Source organism: Thalassophryne amazonica, chromosome 11 (genome assembly GCF_902500255.1).
Source record: "Thalassophryne amazonica chromosome 11, fThaAma1.1, whole genome shotgun sequence".
NCBI classification, from domain to species: Eukaryota; Metazoa; Chordata; class Actinopteri; order Batrachoidiformes; family Batrachoididae; genus Thalassophryne; species Thalassophryne amazonica.
The window spans coordinates 85,149,518-85,171,304 of record NC_047113.1 but is presented as its reverse complement, the minus strand read 5'-3'; the positions used below and the strand labels follow the sequence as shown (position 1 = coordinate 85,171,304).

General features: G+C 41.5%; 1 protein-coding gene across 3 annotated transcripts in view; it reads left to right on the top strand.

Annotated features, from left to right (window-relative positions):
• Positions 1–21,787, top strand: part of fat2 (FAT atypical cadherin 2) — a 177,651-nt gene that overhangs the window by 59,201 nt on the left and 96,663 nt on the right. For all 3 annotated transcript variants that reach the window (XM_034182317.1, XM_034182316.1, XM_034182315.1), the window contains 6 exons: positions 4,458–4,597; positions 6,912–6,974; positions 7,858–8,070; positions 9,214–9,424; positions 11,027–14,694; positions 14,855–15,251. In XM_034182317.1, coding sequence (XP_034038208.1) covers positions 4,458–4,597; positions 6,912–6,974; positions 7,858–8,070; positions 9,214–9,424; positions 11,027–14,694; positions 14,855–15,251 — 4,692 coding nt within the window. The remainder of the gene's footprint in view (positions 1–4,457; positions 4,598–6,911; positions 6,975–7,857; positions 8,071–9,213; positions 9,425–11,026; positions 14,695–14,854; positions 15,252–21,787) is intronic.

Here is a 21,787-nt window from a genome sequence, read left to right as displayed (position 1 = left end):
CTGAGACTCTTGGCAAAAGTCAAACCCTTTCTAAGCCAAAAGGACCTTGAAAAGGCTATGCATGCTTTTATCAGCTGCCGGATTGACTATTGCAATGCACTCTATGTTGGTATAACTCTAGGCTCCCTAAACCGACTCCAACTGGTCCAGAATGCTGCTGCTCGCCTGTTGACCAATACCAAGAAGCACAGCCACATCACTCCTGTACTTTATTCCCTGCACTGGCTTCCAGTCCGTTTTAGAGTTGATTTTAAACTGTTAATGTTTTTAAAGCTGTAAATGGCATTGCACCTTCTTATTTATGTGACCTGTTAAAAACACACAACCCTGTCAGAGCACTTCGGTCTGCTGACCAAAACTTTCTGGAGGTTCCCAGGTCCAGGTTCAAACAATGGGGTGACCGTTCTTTTGCAGTAGCAGGTCCTAAGTTGTGGAACGCATTACCTCCTGAACTGAGGTCCATTAATAGTTTGCCTCTGTTTAAAGCTAAGTTAAAAACGTACTTGTTCAGGGCAGCTTTTTGCACATAATTGCTTTGACACTTTTTTGTCTATTTTTATTCTATTTGGATGCTCTTATTATGCTTTTATGTGTGTTTTTCATACTGTTCTTTTTATTTTATCTTTAGTTGGTGCTATTGGAAAGCACTTTGGTTCAGTGAAACCTGTTGTAAAGTGCTATAGAAATAAAACTTGATTGATTGATTGATTGATTGATTCCCGATCTTTCTGCATCCTTGGACAAGACACTTCATCAATATTGTCCAAGTCCACCCAGCTATATATCGGTACCACCCTTGCTTGGGGAAGTAACCTGTGTTGGACTGGTGTGCTGTCCAGGGGAGTCATTGACTCATCCACCTCACACTATCCAGGGATTAGCACAGGCACCAATTGACCCAAAGTCCTATATAGGACTTAGTTCTTACTTTTGTGTATACTGGAGGTGTTCAGGGCAGCTATTCCAAGAAATGAGTTACAGCTACTCCTGTAGTTATTATTATTAACAGGAATATGAAGTCATATCTAACTTTTCTATTGGTCACATGACTTTGGGTCAGTTTGGAATGTCAAGCGCATTGTCATAATGATTTAACTCAAACAACTGGTGAAAAGGTTGTGTGTTAGTCAATGATGAAGTGGGTCAGTTTTTGACAGAATTGATCTGATGTCATGAACACACAGAATCATATATTATGTATCACAAAGTCACAAAGAAATAATTTGCATGAACTGGTCTCAGACATGTAAGATAGAGGGCCTGGCCTTACTGAGTGACCCTACTTGTTTTTATGGATGTTAAAAGACAATATTATATCAACTCTATCACAGTGTTAAATCAAGTTATTCAATTCTAATGAGTCGTTTTTTTTCTCTGTTAAAGTTTATTTTACTCTATGATAAGAGTTAAAGTAACTCCATTTGGACCTGTGTAGTCCAGGCAAAGTTAGTTTTATTCTGCACAGTTTACTGTGTACCTGCTCTAAAGAGGCTTCTGGGACGCATCTTCTCCCTTGGTGTTGTCCTCAGGGTGACAAAGGGTATGTCAAGAACTCCAAAATCCCCCCTTTGCTTTTCTGTCTGCTTTATTGGGCAGGTTAGAACAGCCATGAGATACTTACAAGAATGTTCAGCAACTGCTTCAGTTCATGAACAAACCTTTAATCAAATGCAATTTGATGGTTCAGCAACAGTAAATGTTCTTACCTTGCAACAAGGTGATGGGTGTAAAGCCCACCATGCCTGTTCTACAATGTATATCTGAACTTTTGTCCACATGGACACATACTCTAACATACTCCCTTTAGATTGACCCCAAGACTATTTCTCCTCCCATCCACACCATGGAACATCAGTTGGAACTGGCCTTTAATGCTCATGGCCTTATTCCACTTGGTTTCTTGTACACGCAGTATATTTACCTCTGTCCTCTCTGCATGTTAGCAGTACAACGGGTAAAGGAGCAAACTGGCTGATATGACAAAGTCCCAGTTCTGACAGGTTTTATTTAAATAATACACACATTATAGAGCTTGAAACCTTTAATATATTTCAATTTAAACATCTTATTTCACAACACTGCAATTGAATCACGCAACAAGTTGTCCTCTGATTTTTATTCCAACAAACACACACACACACACACACACACACACACACATTATTTCTGTGTTATGTAATAATGAAACCCTTTATTTGTTGCTCTCTTTCATTGTCAGTGACATTCCTTTAACTACTGCTTGTTTTACCTCCTTTATCGCTTCGCTTTCAGCCGCCTCATAAATAAGCAACAGCAACGTTGAGGCCTGGAGGCAAAACCACCGTCATTCACTTTTCCAAGAAAAAAAGAGACAAGAACAATAAAAAAAATGAGGCTTTAATTATAAGAAGAGGAAGGAAAGAAATGAAGCTGCAACAGAGAAAAGAGGGTGAAATTACAATGAGGGAACAGGAGAGAAAGTAAAGGAGGAGCTGAACAGGAAAGAGAAAATGAGGGAAAGTGAGGGAAAGATGCAAAGTCTGTTAATGTTGACTTACACGTTCCAACACTCGCTGATCTGCCAAATTAACGAATGTGAGGAAAATGATTAAGATCAAGTAATAAACAAGAAGATCCCTGAGTTGAGGAGTTGGGTTATCAATATGTAGACCTGGTTCAGTTCCCAGTCATGGTACCTGTCTATGTCTGTGGACAACATGCTTCATCTGTATCGTCTCAGTCCACCCAGCTCTAAATGGGCACTGACCTTGTCTAGGGAAGTAACCTGTGATGGGCTGGAGTCCTGACCAGGGGGAGCAGTAGACTCTCATCCAATTCATGCTACAGGATCAGGGATGAGTACTGGTACCACTGGACCTCAGGGTCAGTGTTGGACTTACTTCATCTTAAGTAAATTGTGAACAACTTGCATCATCACTCATGTCCATTGGGCTGTTGTATAGGCCTCTGGTTCCTAACCTACTGCCAGAAAACCCTCTGTGTTAAAGTTAATTGGAATGAACCACCTTATTCTTTTGCAGTGTGCATGCACGCATGTGTGCAAGCATTAGCAAATGGGGGCACTCCAAGGAATAAAGACTAGGCTCTTGGAAATCATTCCTACAGCTGACTTGTCCTTGACTTCCTGGACTCAGCCACAGAAGTGTCTCAGCAGTGATGTTCATGTCTCTGGGGGTTGGTCTTTGACATCAGGGGATTCCTGATAAATCTTGAGTGATGCTGATTTCTTTGTAGGAGAACAAACGTCCAAGCCTTTAAAGTCCTGGTGCTTCCATTCTTACCATGTGGTTGTGAGACTTGGACACTAACCAGTTACCTAAGGTGACAACTGGACGTCTTTGGAGGTTCCTTGGATACAGCTGGAATGCTTTTGTGTCAAATTACTACTTAAGAAGACTCAGATGATGAGTATCAAGCACATTGTGAGGGAATATTAGCCATGTGGTACATTTTGTTGATATTTATCCAGCACACAGGTGCATTAGTGTTGCATTAGTGTCCAATGGCTGGACAAGGTCAGGACATGCCCAGGTTTCTCCTGGCTGCAGATTGATGGTTGCTATATAGAAATGTGAATGGGTTGGTTGCCTGCCTGGGTGGTTGGCATCCAGGAGGCACCAGCAAATGCTCCCAGACAAGAAATGACAACTGGACATATTAAAGTTTAACGCTGAACTCTTTTATTAAATCTCAAACAGTCATGACAGGTCCCATCATTGAAGCTTTGGGCAGATGATACGGCTGTTTGTTTTCCAGCTTAAAAGTCTCGGCCTGTAAATATGAGACCATCAAAACATCCTGCTGTGATGGATGGACTCATCCAAAGTGAAGAAATCCTATTTCTCTCTTTTCTGCATGATTTATTTTAATTTCATAAATTGTACAGCATGTGTTCATCATTTTTCAAAAAGTCCAAAATCTACTAAATGAAGATGTTTTATTGCTTAAAGTGCTTAAAGTTTGACAGTATGCAGAATTTTCATGTTTCATATTTTGAAAGGACCTTTAATTTAAGTACAAAATCAGATAAATTAACATGCTTAAAGTATTATTGTTTGTGTCATAACATATATCACCATCTAAAAGTTAGAGTACAAAAAGCAACAATAAGTTTAAACAGTAGAACACGAACTATCAAACACAATGAGTCAACAATAAATAGATTCTAAATGTCAATGAACTAATTAAAAGAGAATGTAGATCAATTCCAAAACCAACTTTGTTTTGCTTATATAATATGTCATACACCTGTCTGCCACCTGGTGGATGTGTTTGGACTGGTTTCAGTGAATAATCTTATCACATGCATGATGTAAATTGGAAGCAGGTTAGATATCATCAGAAAAATTGGACGTGACAGCTGAAGACAGTTTGACTCAAAAGCCTCTCTCTCTCTCTCTCTCTCTCTCTCTCTCTCTCTCTCTCTCTCTCTCTCTCTCTCTCTCGCTCTCTCTCAGGTGGTGATGAGGAGAAGGACTTTGACATCCAGAGGAATACTGGAGCCATCTCCATCGCCCGCCGCCTTGATGCGGCGCGATGTTCCAACTACAACTTGACGGTTCGGGTCACAGATGGTCACCAGAGCACCACCACACAGGTAGAGATGAGAAGTTCACCTCTGTATTCAGACGCCCTCCAAAATAATTCCATTTCCACCCAAGTAACCGGGGCTGTAAGGTGAGCAGACTAATTGGTATCCCAGATGTTCCTCTTCCCAGCAAGTACCATCCGTTCCTTCTGGGTGGTTCTGGTAAATATTTAGACACGTCCGTACATATAAAAACAGAGTTTTCACATCTGTCTGATGGGTTGGAGCAGGTAGCAGAGTGATAGCTGTGATTGAAGGTGTTTGGATAGTCATTGGTTGAAAATAAATTCATGTCCCAAAATGCTGAAACTTGTTAGACCGTGTGGTGCGTCTTCAGACTGCTTAGTCTGGCCTGTTCAACAGGTAAAAACAACTTTTGATTATGTGAGATAATGGAGGGATTTATCCACCAACATTTTGTAATTTTGGACAGCATTCTTATAACTCTCATTCTAAAGCACTTTTCTCATATAAACTCCAGACTCAGCCTGGAGAATCAGGTCCAGACTGAGCCTGGACAATCAGGGGCAGACTGAACCTAGAGAATCAGGTTCCAGACTGAGCCTGGAGAATCAAGTCCAGGCAGAGCCTGGAGAATCATATCTAGACTCAGCCAGGAGAATCATGTGCAGACTCAGCATGGAGAATTAGGTCTACACTCAGCCTGGAGAATCAGGTGCAGACTGAGCCTGGAGAATCAGGTCCAGACTCATCCTGGAGAATCAGGTCCAGACTCAGCCTGGAGAATCAGGTCCAGACTCATCCTGGAGAATCAGGTTTAGACTCAGCCTGGAGAATCAGATCCAGGCTCATCCTGGAGAATTACGTCCAGACTGAGCCTGGAGAATCAGGTTCAGACTCATCCTGGAGAATCAGGTCCAGACTCATCCAGGAGAATCATTCAGATTCAGCCTGGACAATCAGGTCCAGACTGAGCCTGGACAATCAGGTCCAGACTCATCCTGGAGAATCGGGTTCAGACTCAGCCTGGAGAATTAGGTCTACACTCAGCCTGGAGAATCAGGTGCAGACTGAGCCTGGAGAATCAGGTCCAGACTCATCCTGGAGAATCAGGTCCAGACTCAGCCTGGAGAATCAGGTCCAGACTCATCCTGGAGAATCAGGTTTAGACTCAGCCTGGAGAATCAGATCCAGGCTCATCCTGGAGAATTACGTCCAGACTGAGCCTGGAGAATCAGGTCCAGACTCATCCTGGAGAATCAGGTCCAGACTCATCCAGGAGAATCATTCAGATTCAGCCTGGACAATCAGGTCCAGACTGAGCCTGGACAATCAGGTCCAGACTCATCCTGGAGAATCGGGTTCAGACTCAGCCTGGAGAATTAGGTCTACACTCAGCCTGGAGAATCAGGTGCAGACTGAGCCTGGAGAATCAGGTCCAGACTCATCCTGGAGAATCAGGTTCAGACTCAGCCTGGAGAATTAAGTCTACACTCAGCCTGGAGAATCAGGTGCAGACTGAGCCTGGAGAATCAGGTTCAGACTCATCCTGGAGAATCAGGTCCAGACTCAGCCTGGAGAATCAGGTCCAGACTCATCCTGGAGAATCAGGTTCAGACTCAGCCTGGAGAATTAAGTCTACACTCAGCCTGGAGAATCAGGTGCAGACTGAGCCTGGAGAATCAGGTCCAGACTCAGCCTGGAGAATCAGGTCTGTAAGACCATGGACTCAAGTGAGAAGTTTTCTTGTGATGAAACAGATCTGTGTACACTGTCTCAAACCAAATCAGCGTATCACTGACAGGAACAGCAGTCACCCAAACTCCCTGAGGTGAAGCAGTCAGGTCAGAGAGCATGTGCTGGTGCAACATCCAAAACCATCTTTGGAGGGTGGCGACTGGTAGCATGCTGAACGATCATCTAGTACAAGGTAGCCCACAGGTCCAAACCTGAGGTGACTCATGTGTCTGTGCACCTGGAAAATCCTTCCCCAAGCACCAGTGCACGTTCTTGTATGTGCAGGAACCCGCCTGTGTCAGGCAACATACAGATAGCAGAAAAACCCAGGGTTGGACTCTTGATCAGGTTTTTGTTGGTCTATGAAGTGATTATTCTGTAGTACCTCATGATGACAAACCATGAACACTGAGCCTGACCACACCTCCAATTAAGACTAACCCACTGATGCATGGACAACCGAGCACAAGCTGAATTTGAATTCATCTCATCTTTTGCTCTTACAAATGTTGTTTTGGATCATCAGTCCTGCAGGTGTTCTGAAGCTCTGTCTTCCATATTTCATATACTTCCTGTTGAGCTTCTGTTTTTTTCAGTCTGTGTGTGTTCCGTGTCCATACCGCAGGTCTACATCCGTGTGCTGGACATCAACGAGCACCGCCCCATCTTTCTAAAGCCGCTGTATGAGGTGAGTGGCTCTTCTTCTGATGTTCTTTATTTTATTTTATTTTGTTTTTGTTTTGACACTTAAATACAGATGAAGAGATTAGCAAAGCTCACAGGTGGTCTGCAATCTGAAAAATGGCCACAAGGCTTCATTCTTCACGGGTAATTATGTTGTTCACACGTGCAGTCAGGTGTGAAAATGCCAGACGCCAACCACAAAAGTCTGTTTGTAACCTTTAAGAATGAATAAATGGGCTGATTCTGAAATATTTGGACCTTGACACATTTCTGTTGCTTTATTTGTTTTTCTTTGTGCAAATCAGAAGTGATGTGAGAAGAATCGACATTGTGTTTTGTGAAATATTTGAAAACAACAAAAAGCTGAAACTTTTGACCAGAACTCACATTCATGTTGAGATTCCAACACTGACCCCAACCCTGACCCTAACCCTGACCCTGACCCTGACCCTGGGTATTCAATGTAAGGATATGGACTGATCCCTCATTTGGGTCAGGCATGATTTTCCCAGGGAGGGGTGATCAAACGTTTGTGGTGTTCTGCTTTGTGACATCACAAATGCAGCTCTTTGTGTTTGCTGTTTTGCCTCTGACCTCAACTATTGGTAAACAAAACATGATAATTTCGTTCCCCATTTAGCACTGAAATGTCCCAGTGGAGTTCTGGTTGGAAGCGAAGCATCGTGTCTGCTGGTGCTGTTCTTGGCCTTCATACTTCCCATATTTTCCGGAGTATAATTTACGTTTTTTTTTTTTTTGTTGTTGTTGTTGTTTTGTTTTGTTTTTTTGTTTTTTTTATGATAACCTTGAGAATTCATTTCTCATCCATGTTTGAAACCCCATGTTTGCATTATAAATAACTCCTGAACATCTTCTGTGTTTCCTAGGTGAGGGTTCCTGAGGACACCGCTGCGTGGAAGGACATCCTGCAAATCAGCGCACAGGATGCCGACGTTAACAGTAAGCTGGTCTACTCCATTCACAGCAGCCTCCACCCAGACAGCACCAAGTTCTTCCACCTGGACCCCAAGAGCGGCGTCCTGGTGATGACGGAAGAGCTGGACTATGAGACAATCTCCGTCCACACGCTCATCATTATGGTAATGAGCATGATGCTTCTTACATACAAGAACACAGTCGGACAGAATATATAGCAGTGCAGCAGTTCTGCCACAGGGGCCACAGAGTTGATGCTGGAGCCAGAAATAACCCAGGTGACAGATTGGAGTCGGCAGGAGGAGATTAAAGTTTTGGTTGAATTGATGTCTAAGATTGCTTTAGAGTACGAGTTAAGTTGATGAATCGCTTTAATCACAGACACCAACAAATAATCAGAGCATTTGAGGCAGCCAGAACTGTTTAAATCATGTGATGGCAATAAGGATGAAAATGAATCTCATCACAGATACAGTATCTAGATAGATAGATAGATAGATAGATAGATAGATAGATAGATAGATAGATAGATAGATAGATAGATAGATAGATAGATAGATAGATAGATAGATAGATAGATAGATAGATAGATAGATAGATAGATAGATAGATAGATAGATAGATAGATAGATAGATAGATAGATAGATAGATAGATAGATAGATAGATAGATAGATAGATAGATAGATGTGTGTACTTGCTCAATGTATTGTCCATTTATTTTGACTGGTTGCAAAGTGGTCTTCTTCTTGCTGAAGTTGATGACCATTTCCTTTGTCTTATTGGGGTTTAATATGAGGTCGTTCTTTTTGCTCCAGCCACAGAAATCCGATGTTACGTTCCTCACCCTCCTGACCCTGTTTGATACAAGCCACTATTGCTGTGTCATCTGAATACTTCTGCATGTGATATGTATCAGATTGATAACTGAAATCTGCAGTATACAGAGTATAGAGGAAAGGCGCAAGAACTGTTCCTTGTGGTGCACCCACAGGGAGCAGTTGAAGTTTATGAACTACTATCTTGAAGTTTATCCTTTTTTAGTCTTTGCGGAAACAAACCCCCCAGTTTCCCTTTGCTGTTGTTTTTGTTGATTAGCTCATTAAGTGTTTCAGTCGTGATGACATGCAAACTTTGTCATGACGTATTTACAGTTCTCAATAATCTCACTTATATAATCTCAAAAAACACACACATCAGTTTTTCTTGTTCATTTTACCAAACAACAGGAAAGTACTCTGTAGTCTTCACAGTTTAAAGTTTTGTTGCTGCTCCCACAGAACTCTTGACTGTCCTACTCGTCCTCAGGTACGTGACCAGGAGATCCCAGTGAAAAGGAACTTTGTGAAGGTGGTGGTTTATGTGGAGGACTGTAATGACCACTCGCCAGTTTTCCTCAGCCCACGCTATGAAGTCACCATCTCCAATCTGGCTCCTATGGGCTCTGAGGTCACCCGGGTCAAAGCCCTGGACAAAGACATGGGCAGCAATGCGGACATCAGCTACTCGTTGCACTCTGGTGAGCGACAGAAGGCCCACTTATACCTTTATTTCTGCCTTCTCACTGCTTCACATTGTTTCTCTTGCACATATTCATGCCCGGGAGCTGATAGTGTAGTCACCATTTTAAAAATTTGACAACTAGGAGCTGCTCCGTATAATCAAAGACCTTCAGTTTATGGCCACTTAGAGGGTCCACTGAGGGTACAAGGACCAAAGAGGCTGCATGAAGTTTTCTAAATCACCTTCAAGGTTTGGAATTTGAATTTCAACCTTTTATTCTTTGTACTTTCTTGTGCAGGCGTGCCGCTCTCTTCACACCTGATCCCATCAGGTCTCAGATGTTAAGTGGATAGAGAGATTACTTTATGAATCCCCAGAGGGAAATTAAGTCGAGTAGGTCTTGATTAGTAAGGAGCTTGGAGACAGCGTAGAAACACTAGTAGCTGCACATGTGATTCTCCATGTCGAAAAGTGATTCTACAAGTGCCAGATCCTAATGCAGAGCTTTACTGGATCCGATAACTCCGAGCAACTGTTGATGGAGGAGGGTGGAGGTTGCAAATTGCAAAAACATAACAAAGGAATATATAATAAATGAAAGAAGAACACAACCAAGAACCACTAAATAAGGTAATAAAATATACTGTGCAATGCATGCAGGCACTCACAACAACTTTCCAGTCTCACGTAGGCTGGGGTCCATGTGGCACTTTTTTCTGACAGAAAAGCAGGATGCATCCAGAAACACTTAATCCCAGCAATTTTAGCATTTTCAGTGAAAAGAAAAGAAAAAATGTTTGTTTCAATGACAGTAAACATCTAATGACTATAATATAAAGTATACTGATAAAAAGTACTTACCCTCTGTAGGAACATGGTGTCTGTCCAGTATGCTATCGCACAAGTTTTTTGCCAAAATTGTGATAGTTTGTGCAACAAATCAGTTAACTGTAGTTAGAAATAGCAAAAAACAAACTTCAGTCCTTCTGTGAGCTTTGAAAGGTTTTGCTCCATCTGACTGGTTGCCTGAAAAGCCGCAGTGACATTACAGCGGCTTTCCTGAAAGTTAATATGTTTTCAATGTTTATACTTGGTATGGCTGCACAAAAAAGCAGATACCTCTGAAAAAAGACACTGGGTGTGGTCTGTTTTTTTTTTTTTCTCTTGGTGGCTGCGTGTGGCCACATGTTCTGTTCTCATTTAGAGCAACTGAACAAAGACACTGCTACTCAGAAGAAAAAAAAAAAAACACTGGACAAAGGGCCTTAGTGGGAATTCTACTTTGTCATTTTTTGACCCATCTCGCCCATACCCACGGTGAGCAAACTTACCCGAACCCACCCGAACCATGGATTACAGATTGACCCAACATCTGTTGTGTTGTGGTAATAATGGCATTGGTTATTATGTCCACCAACTGACACAGGGAAGACAAAATTCTGTTTTCCCCATCAGTTCTTTGTAATGTCATAACACTGGAATATTGAAGAATCTCACAATATTTGGTTGGCATGTTTGTAAAAATCCTGAAATCACAAGATCGAAATGGAGAAATTAATAGTTTTTTTATGCAGTGATGAATTTCTCAATAAGTATGTCATTTCCTTCCTCCCTACAGGGAATATCGATAGTGTCTTCTCCATAGATGCACAGGTGGGGTCCATCAGTGTGTCCAAGCCTCTTGACCTTCAGCCTCAAAACCAGTTCCATTTGACAGTAAAAGCCACCGACCAAGGCTTTCCTGAACGCACTGATCTCTGCTCCGTCCATGTTCACATCCGTATCTCCGACAAAACCCCACCCGTCTTCCCACTGGATGAATACTTAACTGAGATCAGTGAGTCAAGCACCCTCGGAACGCCAGTCGTGACAATCTTGGCCTCCAGTCCCGCTGCAGTGCAATATGACATCGAGAATGGAAATGTGAATGGGACATTTCTCATCAACCCCTACACCGGACTGATTTCTACACAAAAACATCTTGATTTTGAGAAACGCTCTTCCTACAAGCTTAAAGTTACAGCTTCCACCACAGCTGGAGCTTCATCCAAGACTTATGTTTACATCTATGTGATTGACGAGAACGACAACGCCCCTGTTTTCCAGAAGAAGGCGTACCTGGGGCAGATCAGCGAGTCGGCTCACATAAACAGCATGGTGATGGGAGAAAGGGACTCTCCTTTAGTCATCCAGGCTTCAGATGCAGACAGAGATGCAAATTCTTTGCTGGTATATGAGATCCTTGAACCAGAAGCCCTCAAAGTCTTCAATATAGAGTCCAGTATGGGCACCATCTCTTTAATTTCCCCAGTAGACTTTGAAGCCAAAGCTGAGTATCACTTCACTGTGCAGGTAAAGGACTCTGGGGAGCCATCACTGTATGCAGGTGAGCCCACAAAGGTAACAGTTCATGTTCTGGATCTTAATGACTGCCCGCCACAATTCACCACACCTGAGTATGAGACATCCATCATCTTTCCAGCTGTCAAAGACACAGAGGTGGTGCAGGTAATGGCCCATGATGCTGATTCAGCAGTTTCATACAGCATCACTCAAGGGAATCTTCATAATGCCTTCTCAATACATCCCAATACTGGCATCATCACCGTCAGCAATATATCTGAATTCAGGACTTCTTACCAACTGGTTGTCAGAGCTTCTGACAGCCTCTACAAAGACTTGGCTCTCGTCAAGGTACATGTAACAAACTTAACATCAAGTGGTCTTGGGTTTGAGCAGAAAGTGTATTCAGCAAGTGTTATGGAAAACCAAAGAACAGTCAAAACTTTGGCAGCACTCAAAGTTACAGGCTGCTTTTTAAATGAGCCTCTTTTATATTCAGTGGTAAACCCAGCGGGAAGGTTTACCATATCCAAAACATCAGGCGTGCTTGAAACTACAGGCATCCCCTTTGATCGAGAAGAACAGGACATTTATGACGTGTTTGTGAAGGTGCAAGATATGAGAACACCTCCTCGGACAGCCATAGCACAGGTCAAGGTTTACATCGATGACGTTAATGACAACTCTCCCCAGTTCCTCAACCTTCCTTTTTCAATGATGATTTCCGAAGACACGGAACCAGGGGATGTTTTGTATCAAGCAACTGCACTGGACAAAGATCTGGGAGAAAATGGATCCATCATGTACTCACTAGAGGATGACTACAACCTCTTCAGGATAGATCCTGATGAAGGTGATGTATCTCTTCGAAGGCCTCTCGACTTTGAAGCCTTGAATAAGTATGTGCTGAATGTCATGGCTGTTGATGAGGGTGAGCCCAGTCACAGCACTGTGTCACAGCTCAGCATTCAAATAAGGAACCGAACCAACCCAGTTTTCCAAACCTTTCTCTATCCACTAAAGGTCCCTGAAAATGTCCCCCCTTTCACCACCATTTTGCACGTCCAGGCCAGAAATCCAGAGGGCTACCGCCTCATCTACAACCTTGAAGAGGAAAACGCCTCTAAACATTTTCATATTGATTTCAAAACAGGTGTGTTGATGGTCACCAACCCCCTTGACTATGAGAGTCAGGCCATACATGTGTTGACAGTCAGAGCTACTGACTCTGTGACTGGGGTGTTCTCTGAGGCCTTGATTGAAGTAGAAGTAGAGGATGTCAATGATAACGCACCAGTTTTTACAAAGTTGACTTACTCTGTGAACATCGCTGAGGGGCTCCCAATCGGCTCCCCTGTGATACAAGTTTCCGCCTCTGATAGAGACTGTGGCAGAAACAAGGATTTGACCTACCACATGATGAAAACGGATGGGAATGAGACTGATTTCTTCATGATAGACTCTCAGAATGGAATGATTGTCACATCACAGGTGTTAGATCACGAAACTACAAAGCATTTTAATTTGAAAATCAAAGCCACTGACAATGGCACTGTTCCTCTCAGTGGTGAGGCCTATGTATTTGTAAATGTCACAGATGTTAACGACAACCCACCAGAATTTGTTAGAACCCTTTATGAAGCCATGCTGGATGAAATGGCAAAATGTGGGCACATAGTAATCAAAATCCAAGCCTCAGATCCCGACACTGGGGACCTCAATAATCTTAAGTACAAAATTCTCTCGGGAAATGAAGGCCGGTATTTCAACATTAATGAATCTTCTGGAATTATCTCATTTTCCAACGTATGTAAAAGGAATTTGGATCCGTACTATAACCTGACTGTGGCGGTGTCCGATGGAGTGTTTCAAAAAACGGCACCAGTCAATATTGATATGATAAATGGCAACAAGCACAGCCCATACTTCAAACAAAGCATCTATGAAGCGGAGCTGGCTGAAAATGCAGAGGTGGGAACTCGCGTGATCCGATTGGCTGCCATAGACCCTGACACTGGACCATATGGCACTGTTGACTACACTATAATCAACAAACTTGCCGATGAGAAATTTACCATTGACAATGATGGGCAGATTGTCATGACAAAACCACTGGACAGAGAAAATCCTGCACAGAGGGTCATTGCCATCAAGGTGATGGCAAAAGACGGCGGCGGAAGAGTGGCTTTCTGCACCGTCAAGATTATTCTCACAGATGAGAATGACAACATGCCTCAGTTCAAAGCATCAGAATACCAGGTTTCAATTCAGTCAACTGCAAATAAAGGTTCTCCTGTCATTCAAATCATGGCGTATGACGCCGATGATGGCAAGAATGCTGACGTCACCTATACCGTAGATGAAGCCGAAGAGGTGACAGAAGATGTCATCGAGATCAATCCTTTCACTGGAGTGGTGAGCGTTAAGGAGAGTCTCATTGGCATGGAGAACAAAATCTTCAACTTCAAGGTCAAGGCCCGCGATGGCAGCCTTCCTTTCTATAATTCTACCGTTCCTGTTCAGGTCAAGGTGGTTCCTCCTGAGGTTCCCCTTCCCAAGTTCACAGAGCCTCTCTATACGTTCTCAGCTGCTGAGGACATTTCCATAGGGACGGAGATCGGCTCAGTGAGGGCAGACTCAGACATGCCCCTGATTTACAGCCTGGTGAACGGGAACACGGTCGAAAGCAATAAAGACAAAGTTTTCAGTTTGGACAAAGAAAGTGGAACATTACTGCTGCAAAAGTCCATCGACCATGAGAAGACAAAGTGGTACCAGATTGATGTGATTGCTCAAGGAAACCACAATGGGACAGATGTGGCGTCACTGGTGTCCATCAGTATCCAAGTTCAGGATGTGAACGATAATCAGCCGATGTTTGATGCAAACCCATACAGGGCCTTCTTGGCCGAGAACCTGCCTGCTGGAACTACTGTTATTCAGGTGAGATTCATGAAATTGTCACAGCTTACAAGCACAGTCTACTAATGCCTGTAAAAAGCAAACAAGTATATTTCTGATATTTTTTTGATGTGTTTCTTTAAAATACTTCTGTTTGAGGTGCAGTTGAAGGCTACTTCCTGTTCCATTTGTTAACATTCAGGTCACTGCTAATGACCCAGACATGGACAGGAATGGTCTGGTGACCTACAGCTTGGAGTCTCTGCCCGATGATGTCACAGAGGACATCACTGCCATTTTCTCCATCGATGGAGAGAGCGGATGGATCACCACCTTACAGGAGACGGATTGCGAGGCGACCAGATTCTACAGATTCAGCGTGGTCGCCATGGATCATGGCAGTGATGTCAAGCTGTCTTCCAGCGTCCTCGTGGAGGTGACGGTGACAGACGAGAACGACAACTCACCACGGTTTTCCAGTGACATGTACCGCAGCTCGGTGGTGGAAAACAGCACTCCTGGTGAAGTCATTGTCTCCATGACGACAACAGATGCTGACATGTCACTGGAGAACCGCCTTGTGACCTGTTACATCACAGGTGTGTACATTTGTTTGTTGGTTGTGTTTGTAATTCACTTTATGTGTATTAAAGCAGATGTGACATCACATTTGAGAATTTTAGAGCTAAAATTATTAATCAATTAGTCAGTTGACACAGAAATAATCAATAATTACACAGATAATTTATAAATACCAATATGTTTTAGACAAAATAAAAATGTCATTTGTTGTTGCTTGCGATGCATTAAAATTGGCTCATTTTTAATGTATTTAAAATAAAAATCATGTTTAATGGTTTTACATTTTTACACAAGTGCGAAGTGCTATTAAATGGCTGTGAATATATGTGTAAAATGATATATTTCGATAAATTTTCAAATCACATTAACTGACTTTAATTTGTCTAGACATACAGACAAATCTGTTTTTTAAATCATTTAAACATGTTGGATACTAAATGTAGTCTTCAAAGAGCTTTTAAAATGTTTTCAATTGGATGTGAATTAGATATAGGCTGTTTAGCAGTTTTAAATATTGAATATATTGACTGATTATCAGTTTTACATGGTTATAAATCTGTGATAAAAACAGTTGAACCTGGATTTAATCTAATTTAATTTGAGATAGACTGTAAAGCAACATAAAAACAGTCTTTTAAAGAGGTGCAGACATGATTTAACATAGTTTTAAATTAATGATCTGTATCAGATTTTCCGGAGCATAAGTCGCACCAGTTAAAAATGCCTATTGAAGAGCTAAAACCTGTATATAAGTCGCACTGGCGTATAAGTCGCACCTTTTTTGTCTGTATTATCAGCCCATTAATTTTGGAATTTTGTGCATTGTTGTAGTTTACTTCTTATTATTGGTATTTATAGTTGCTCCCGGTGTGTCATGGGCACGTTGCATGGCAGCACCCTGACATCAGGGTAAATGTGAGGCATTATTGTAAAGAGCTTTGAGCGTCTGATGCAGATGGAAAAGTGCTATGTAAATGCAGTCCACTTACCTTTTATTATTGGAGTTTATTGTGTTTAGTGCTTTGATTTCTGTGAAAATCCCATATAAATAGTTATTATAATTATTATTATGAATAACAAATGCATGTTTTTTATGTGTATAAGCAGCCCAGTCTTTATTTTTTTCATGCTCCCGTGACGAAATGAGTCAAATGCTCGTGACGGGGTTTTTTTTAACTCACTATTCCTAACCCTACTCCTACCCCCGACCTTAACCATAACCACCACCCCCCCAGTTCACTTTTAATTTCGTGCAGCCGTCATGGAATGAATTAGAATGAATTTGTGCTGCCGTGACGAAAATGAGGCGCTTTTTGTCACAATATCACGAACCAATAGTCGTGCTGCTGAAGCACAACTTGCCGTGAGACTGGGTTGGTATAAGTCGTGGGGCATCCCAAACTAGTAAAAACAAACAAACAAACAAACAAAACAACAACAATATGATTTATACTCTAGAAAATGCAGTAGTAGCTACCAATGAAATTGTATATTTGAGATAATCTGGTTTGGAAGAATTCTGTACCAAATATCAATCAAAGCTTACTTTGAAATGTAATCCAAAAGTAATCAGATTACAAGTAATCCAAATGTATGTACATACATACATGTAATCCACATGTATTCTTTCAAAGTAATCCTACCCAACCTTATATATATATATATATATATATATATATATATATATATATATATCATATAATTATAAATATATTATATATCGTATAATTTATTTATTTTTTGCTGTTTTTCTAAAACTGTGATGAGCTGTCATTGCTTCCAGTTTGTAGATGAAATAATTATTGATCACTGTTAAATGGTAACGACTGTGATCAGAATAATCAGCAATGAAAATAACCAGCTGCAGCCTGAGTTTGTTCACATTGTGCACACAGAAAGGTTTTTTTTTTCATGTATTTCCATGTTTGTCAGCCTGCTGAGAACACGCCTCACTGGGATTCATCACAGCATTAACAAGGCCAATGAAATCTCTGTTAATCGCCCTGGAGTGAGTCTTGATATTTTATTCAGCGACAGATTAATCACACAGATGAGCAGGTTGACAAGGAGACAAAACTGGAATACCAACCCAATGGTCTGGTGCCAGCAAGTGCAACAAATCCTCGAATTAATGCAAATCCTGTATTTATTTTTCTCGAGACGGTTAAATTATCAACTCATAAAGGAGCGTGCTGTCACCATGTTCACCCTGCACAGCGTAAGAGGGGACAGTTGTGTTTGATTTATTTACAGATTGTGAGGTTGGACTCGTGTTGACAGCCTTAAAGGAACAGAACCAAATTTTAGATCTTGGTGACATGTCACAATTAATATGATTGACAGAAGGTTATTATTTTAGCCTATTCTACTTCACCTCACAGATTTGCTTGATTCAAGAAGAGTCAGTTGTATTTTTTCCTCATTAGCATCTTATTATTGAGTAGTTAATGAGGACAACTCAAAAAAGAGTTACATGAACTTGGGTGCCGAAGCTGCTTGTTGCATCGATTTGGGATTGAACCATATTAAATTGGAATTTTAAAATCTATGATAACAACAGGTTGGTCTTCATTGTGTCCCAAGACTTTTGAAATGAACCAATATCTCCACCAGGTGAGCATTTACCATAAGTTCAGGCACAGTAGAATTTTACCACAAGCTCTAGTTTTGAATATTATGCAATCAGAGTTTTGGGCATTGGTGGAAGTATTTGCTCTGACTGTATAAATTAAGAGGAACCACTGACTAACTGAGAATTGGACGGAACCATACTAGGGGCTGAGCAGACACTGGGCTGAGCATGGCAGGCAGGGCCGGTGAGCGTAGAAAGATAAAACAAAAATGCAGAATTGTTACCACAGTGGTTACAACAACGAGCTGGTGCTGAGTGGAGCTTGAGATTGGACCTAAATACTGCATCTTAAGGCAGAAGTAATCAGTGAAGACACTTGATTAGATAGAGACAGAGTGGAAACTAGGTCAGCCACGCCTATCCCAACATACAGACACTGAACAAGAGACAGTAGGAAAACAGAAGCACAGCAGGGAGAGACAATGGGCAGATCCTAACACTGGGAGGAGTCGGCCAACATACAGAAAGATGTCTTTGACTTCTTTGATTGACCTTTGACAAAATTGACCTTGACTGCACATTTCTAGAATCCATGCATTTGTATGTGGGGGGGCAACATTTTGACCTTTGACCTTAACGAGCTTGATCCTAATTATTAATTACTGACATAGAATCCTGGTAGAAGTGTGTACCAAGTTTGGTGTAAATTGGCATGAATATGTAAATTATGACCTTTGGCTACAATGACCTTGACTATTTCTATTTCCAGTGTTGGTCATCATCCACATACTTTGTACAATGGACAACATAACTACACTGAATGATGTTGAAATTGAGGATGGTCCAGTGGTTGTTCCAGCAATATCAAACATTTTGTGTCTGCTACCTAACTACAACTCGCGTGAAATGTCTCAAACCTAAACCTACTTCTAGGCATTCTTATATATGCTACTCTGGAACCACCCCAAAACCCAAACAGTCCAGCTGTCAACCCCACTGAGCTCTTTAGTCTGGGTCTCATTAACATAAGATCAGTATCCTCAAAATCATTGTTGGTTAATGATGTAATTATTGATCATCACTTAGATACAATTGGGTTATGTGAAACCTGGCTTAAACCTACAGCTGCCCTCCCCTTAAATGAGGCCTGCCCGCTGCCATATACATTTAGTCACATCCCTCGTGATGTGAAGCAAGGCGGGGGTGTTGCTCTTATTTATAAATTTAGGTTTAGCTTATTAGCTGTTGGGGGTCACAAATATAACTCGTTTGAGCACCTGATTCTTCACTCTGCTCAGGATATTATGCATTGCCAAGGTCAGAAGAATAAAAATCAGCCGTATTACTTTGTCACTGTACATAGGCCTCCTGGCCCATATTCTGAATTCTTAGATGAATTTGTTGTGTTCATCTCTAACTTGTCAACTAGTGCAGATAACATTCTGATCATTGGCGACTTTAACATTCATATAAATAAGCCTTATGATCCCCTCTGCAAATCATTTGTGGAAATTGTGGATGCATTAGGATTTTAGCAATGCATTCAGGACTTGACGCACATTAGTGGAACTACACTGGATTTGGTTCTCACATGTGGTATTGTTGTCAACAATATTGACATCATGCCTCTTACATCAGTGGTCTCTGATCACTCACTTTTAAGTTTACAGTTTCACTGCCGAGTTTAGTGGAACAACAACCTTATATATCACTACAGCGATGCATCAACTCCTCAACTAAGACTGAACTCAAAGCTAGACTGCCTGATGTCTTAGCTTCATATCTGGCAAATACCCAATCAGTAGACAATCTTGTGGATAGTTTAAACTCAGTGCTCAAAACTACACTTGACATGATTGCGCCACCTTTGTTAAAACCATGCTCCCCGAAAACACAGTCACCTTGGTTCAATGATTATCTGCGTGACCTCAAGCATAAGGCTGGAATGGAAATGGCGTTGTTCAAAATTAGAAGCGTTCCACCTTGCGTGGCATGATGCTATCTTAGAATATAAGCATGCATTACTGGCTACAAAGCGGACCTATTACTCTGATTTGATCAACAAAAACAAGCATAACTCAAAGCATAACTTGTTCGATGCGGTGGCAACACTTCTTCATGGACAACCACCTGTAGTTCACTCTCCTTTTACAGCACAAGATTTCCTGGATTACTTTGAGAAGAAAATTGAAGACATTAGGTTAAACATATCCCAGCATGCATTAACCCAGCTACTACGCCCTGCTATTGAGGTGGGAGCCATTACTGAGGTATTACCTAGATTTATAGAATTTGATAGTATCTCTCTAGGCATGCTGATGAAACTCGTAATGTCTACAAAAAGCACAACCTGCTTATTTGATCCTGTAGCAACAAAAATTTTTAAGGACCTGTGGCCCACTCTTGGGTCGACTGTGCTGGAAAATATTAATCGTTCTTTAACTTCTGTATCTGTTCATAAATGTTTCAAATCTGCAGTGATTAAACCATTACTTAAGAAACCTAATCTTGACCTGAGTGTATTGAAAAACTATCGGCCGATATCAAATCTATCATTTTGCTCGAATATTCTGGAAAAAGTCTATCTTACTGAGTATAATCTTTTTGGGCCACTGCAGTCTACTTTTAGAAAATATTCCACAGAGATGGCTCTCACGAAAGTGGTGAATGATCTTCTGATTGCAATGGATTCGGACACCACTACGATTCTGGTGCTGTTAGATCTCAGTGCTGCGTTTGATAGCGTTAATCATCATATTCTACTTGATAGGCTGGAAAATCATTTTGGGATTACTGGGAGTCCCCTTGCATGGTTGACGTCATACTTGACCAGTCATTCTCACTGTGTTTTGTACAGTAATACTACCTCTAACCTTAGTGACGTGAAATTTGGGGTTCCACAGTGGTCTGTCTTAGGCCCCCGGCTTTTCTCCCTTTATATAGCACCCCTTGGGCACATAGTGCAGCGTTTTGGGATTACCTTTTACTGCTATGCTGATGATACTCAGTTATACATGCCGATAACTGCTATTAATCTCATTCACATAAAATCCTTAGAAGATTGCCTTGCATCAGTGAGAAGCTGGATGTGTAGAAACTTCCTACGTTTAAACTCTGATAAGACTGAAATGATGGTCCTTGGTCCAGTGAGACTTCAGCATCAATTTGACCAGTTAATGCTTAGCCTAGGGTCATGTGTGATACATCACACTGAGTGAGGAACCTTGGGGTAATTTTTGATCCTTCAGTGTCCTTTGGTCTCTGCATTAGAAATATTACAAGGACTGCTTTCTTCCACCTGTAAAATATAGCGAAGATTCATCCCATCCTGTCTATGGCTGATGCTGAGACCCTGATCCATGCATTTATCTCTTCTAGATTGGACTACTGCAATGTTCTATTTTCTGACCACAGTCCAGCATTAGGGCTCTCCAATTGGTTCAAAATGCTGCAGCCAGACTTTGACACGAAGCAGAAAGTTTGACCACATTACACCCATTTTAACATCCCTTCACTGGCTTCCTGTCCCAGGGAGATCAGATTTTAAGGTTCTGCTACTAGTCTATAAAACTGTTCACAGACTTGCACCTCCCCACCTAGCTGACCTAACCCCAGGACTACTTTGTGTCCCTAGGGTGAATAAAAAGTCTGTGGGTCATAGAGCTTTCTCTTATCGTGCCCCTGTTCTGTGGAATGATCTCCCTGCGTCAATAAAAGTCAGATTCTGTAGAGACTTTCAAGTCCAGACTTAAGACGCACTTATTTTCCCTTTCGTATACCTAGCATACTGGCATAGTATAGTTGTACTCTTTTGACTCTTTTAATTCATTTTATTAGTAAACGGGGCGTGCCGTGGCCTCAACTTTACCTAAATTCTGGGTCTTTTAGTGAAGCTTAGGGCTTGTGGCCGGCGATCACCTTCGTATTTCCTGTTTTTCTTGTTGTTTAATGGTGACAAATTATACTGTATTTCTTGTCTTT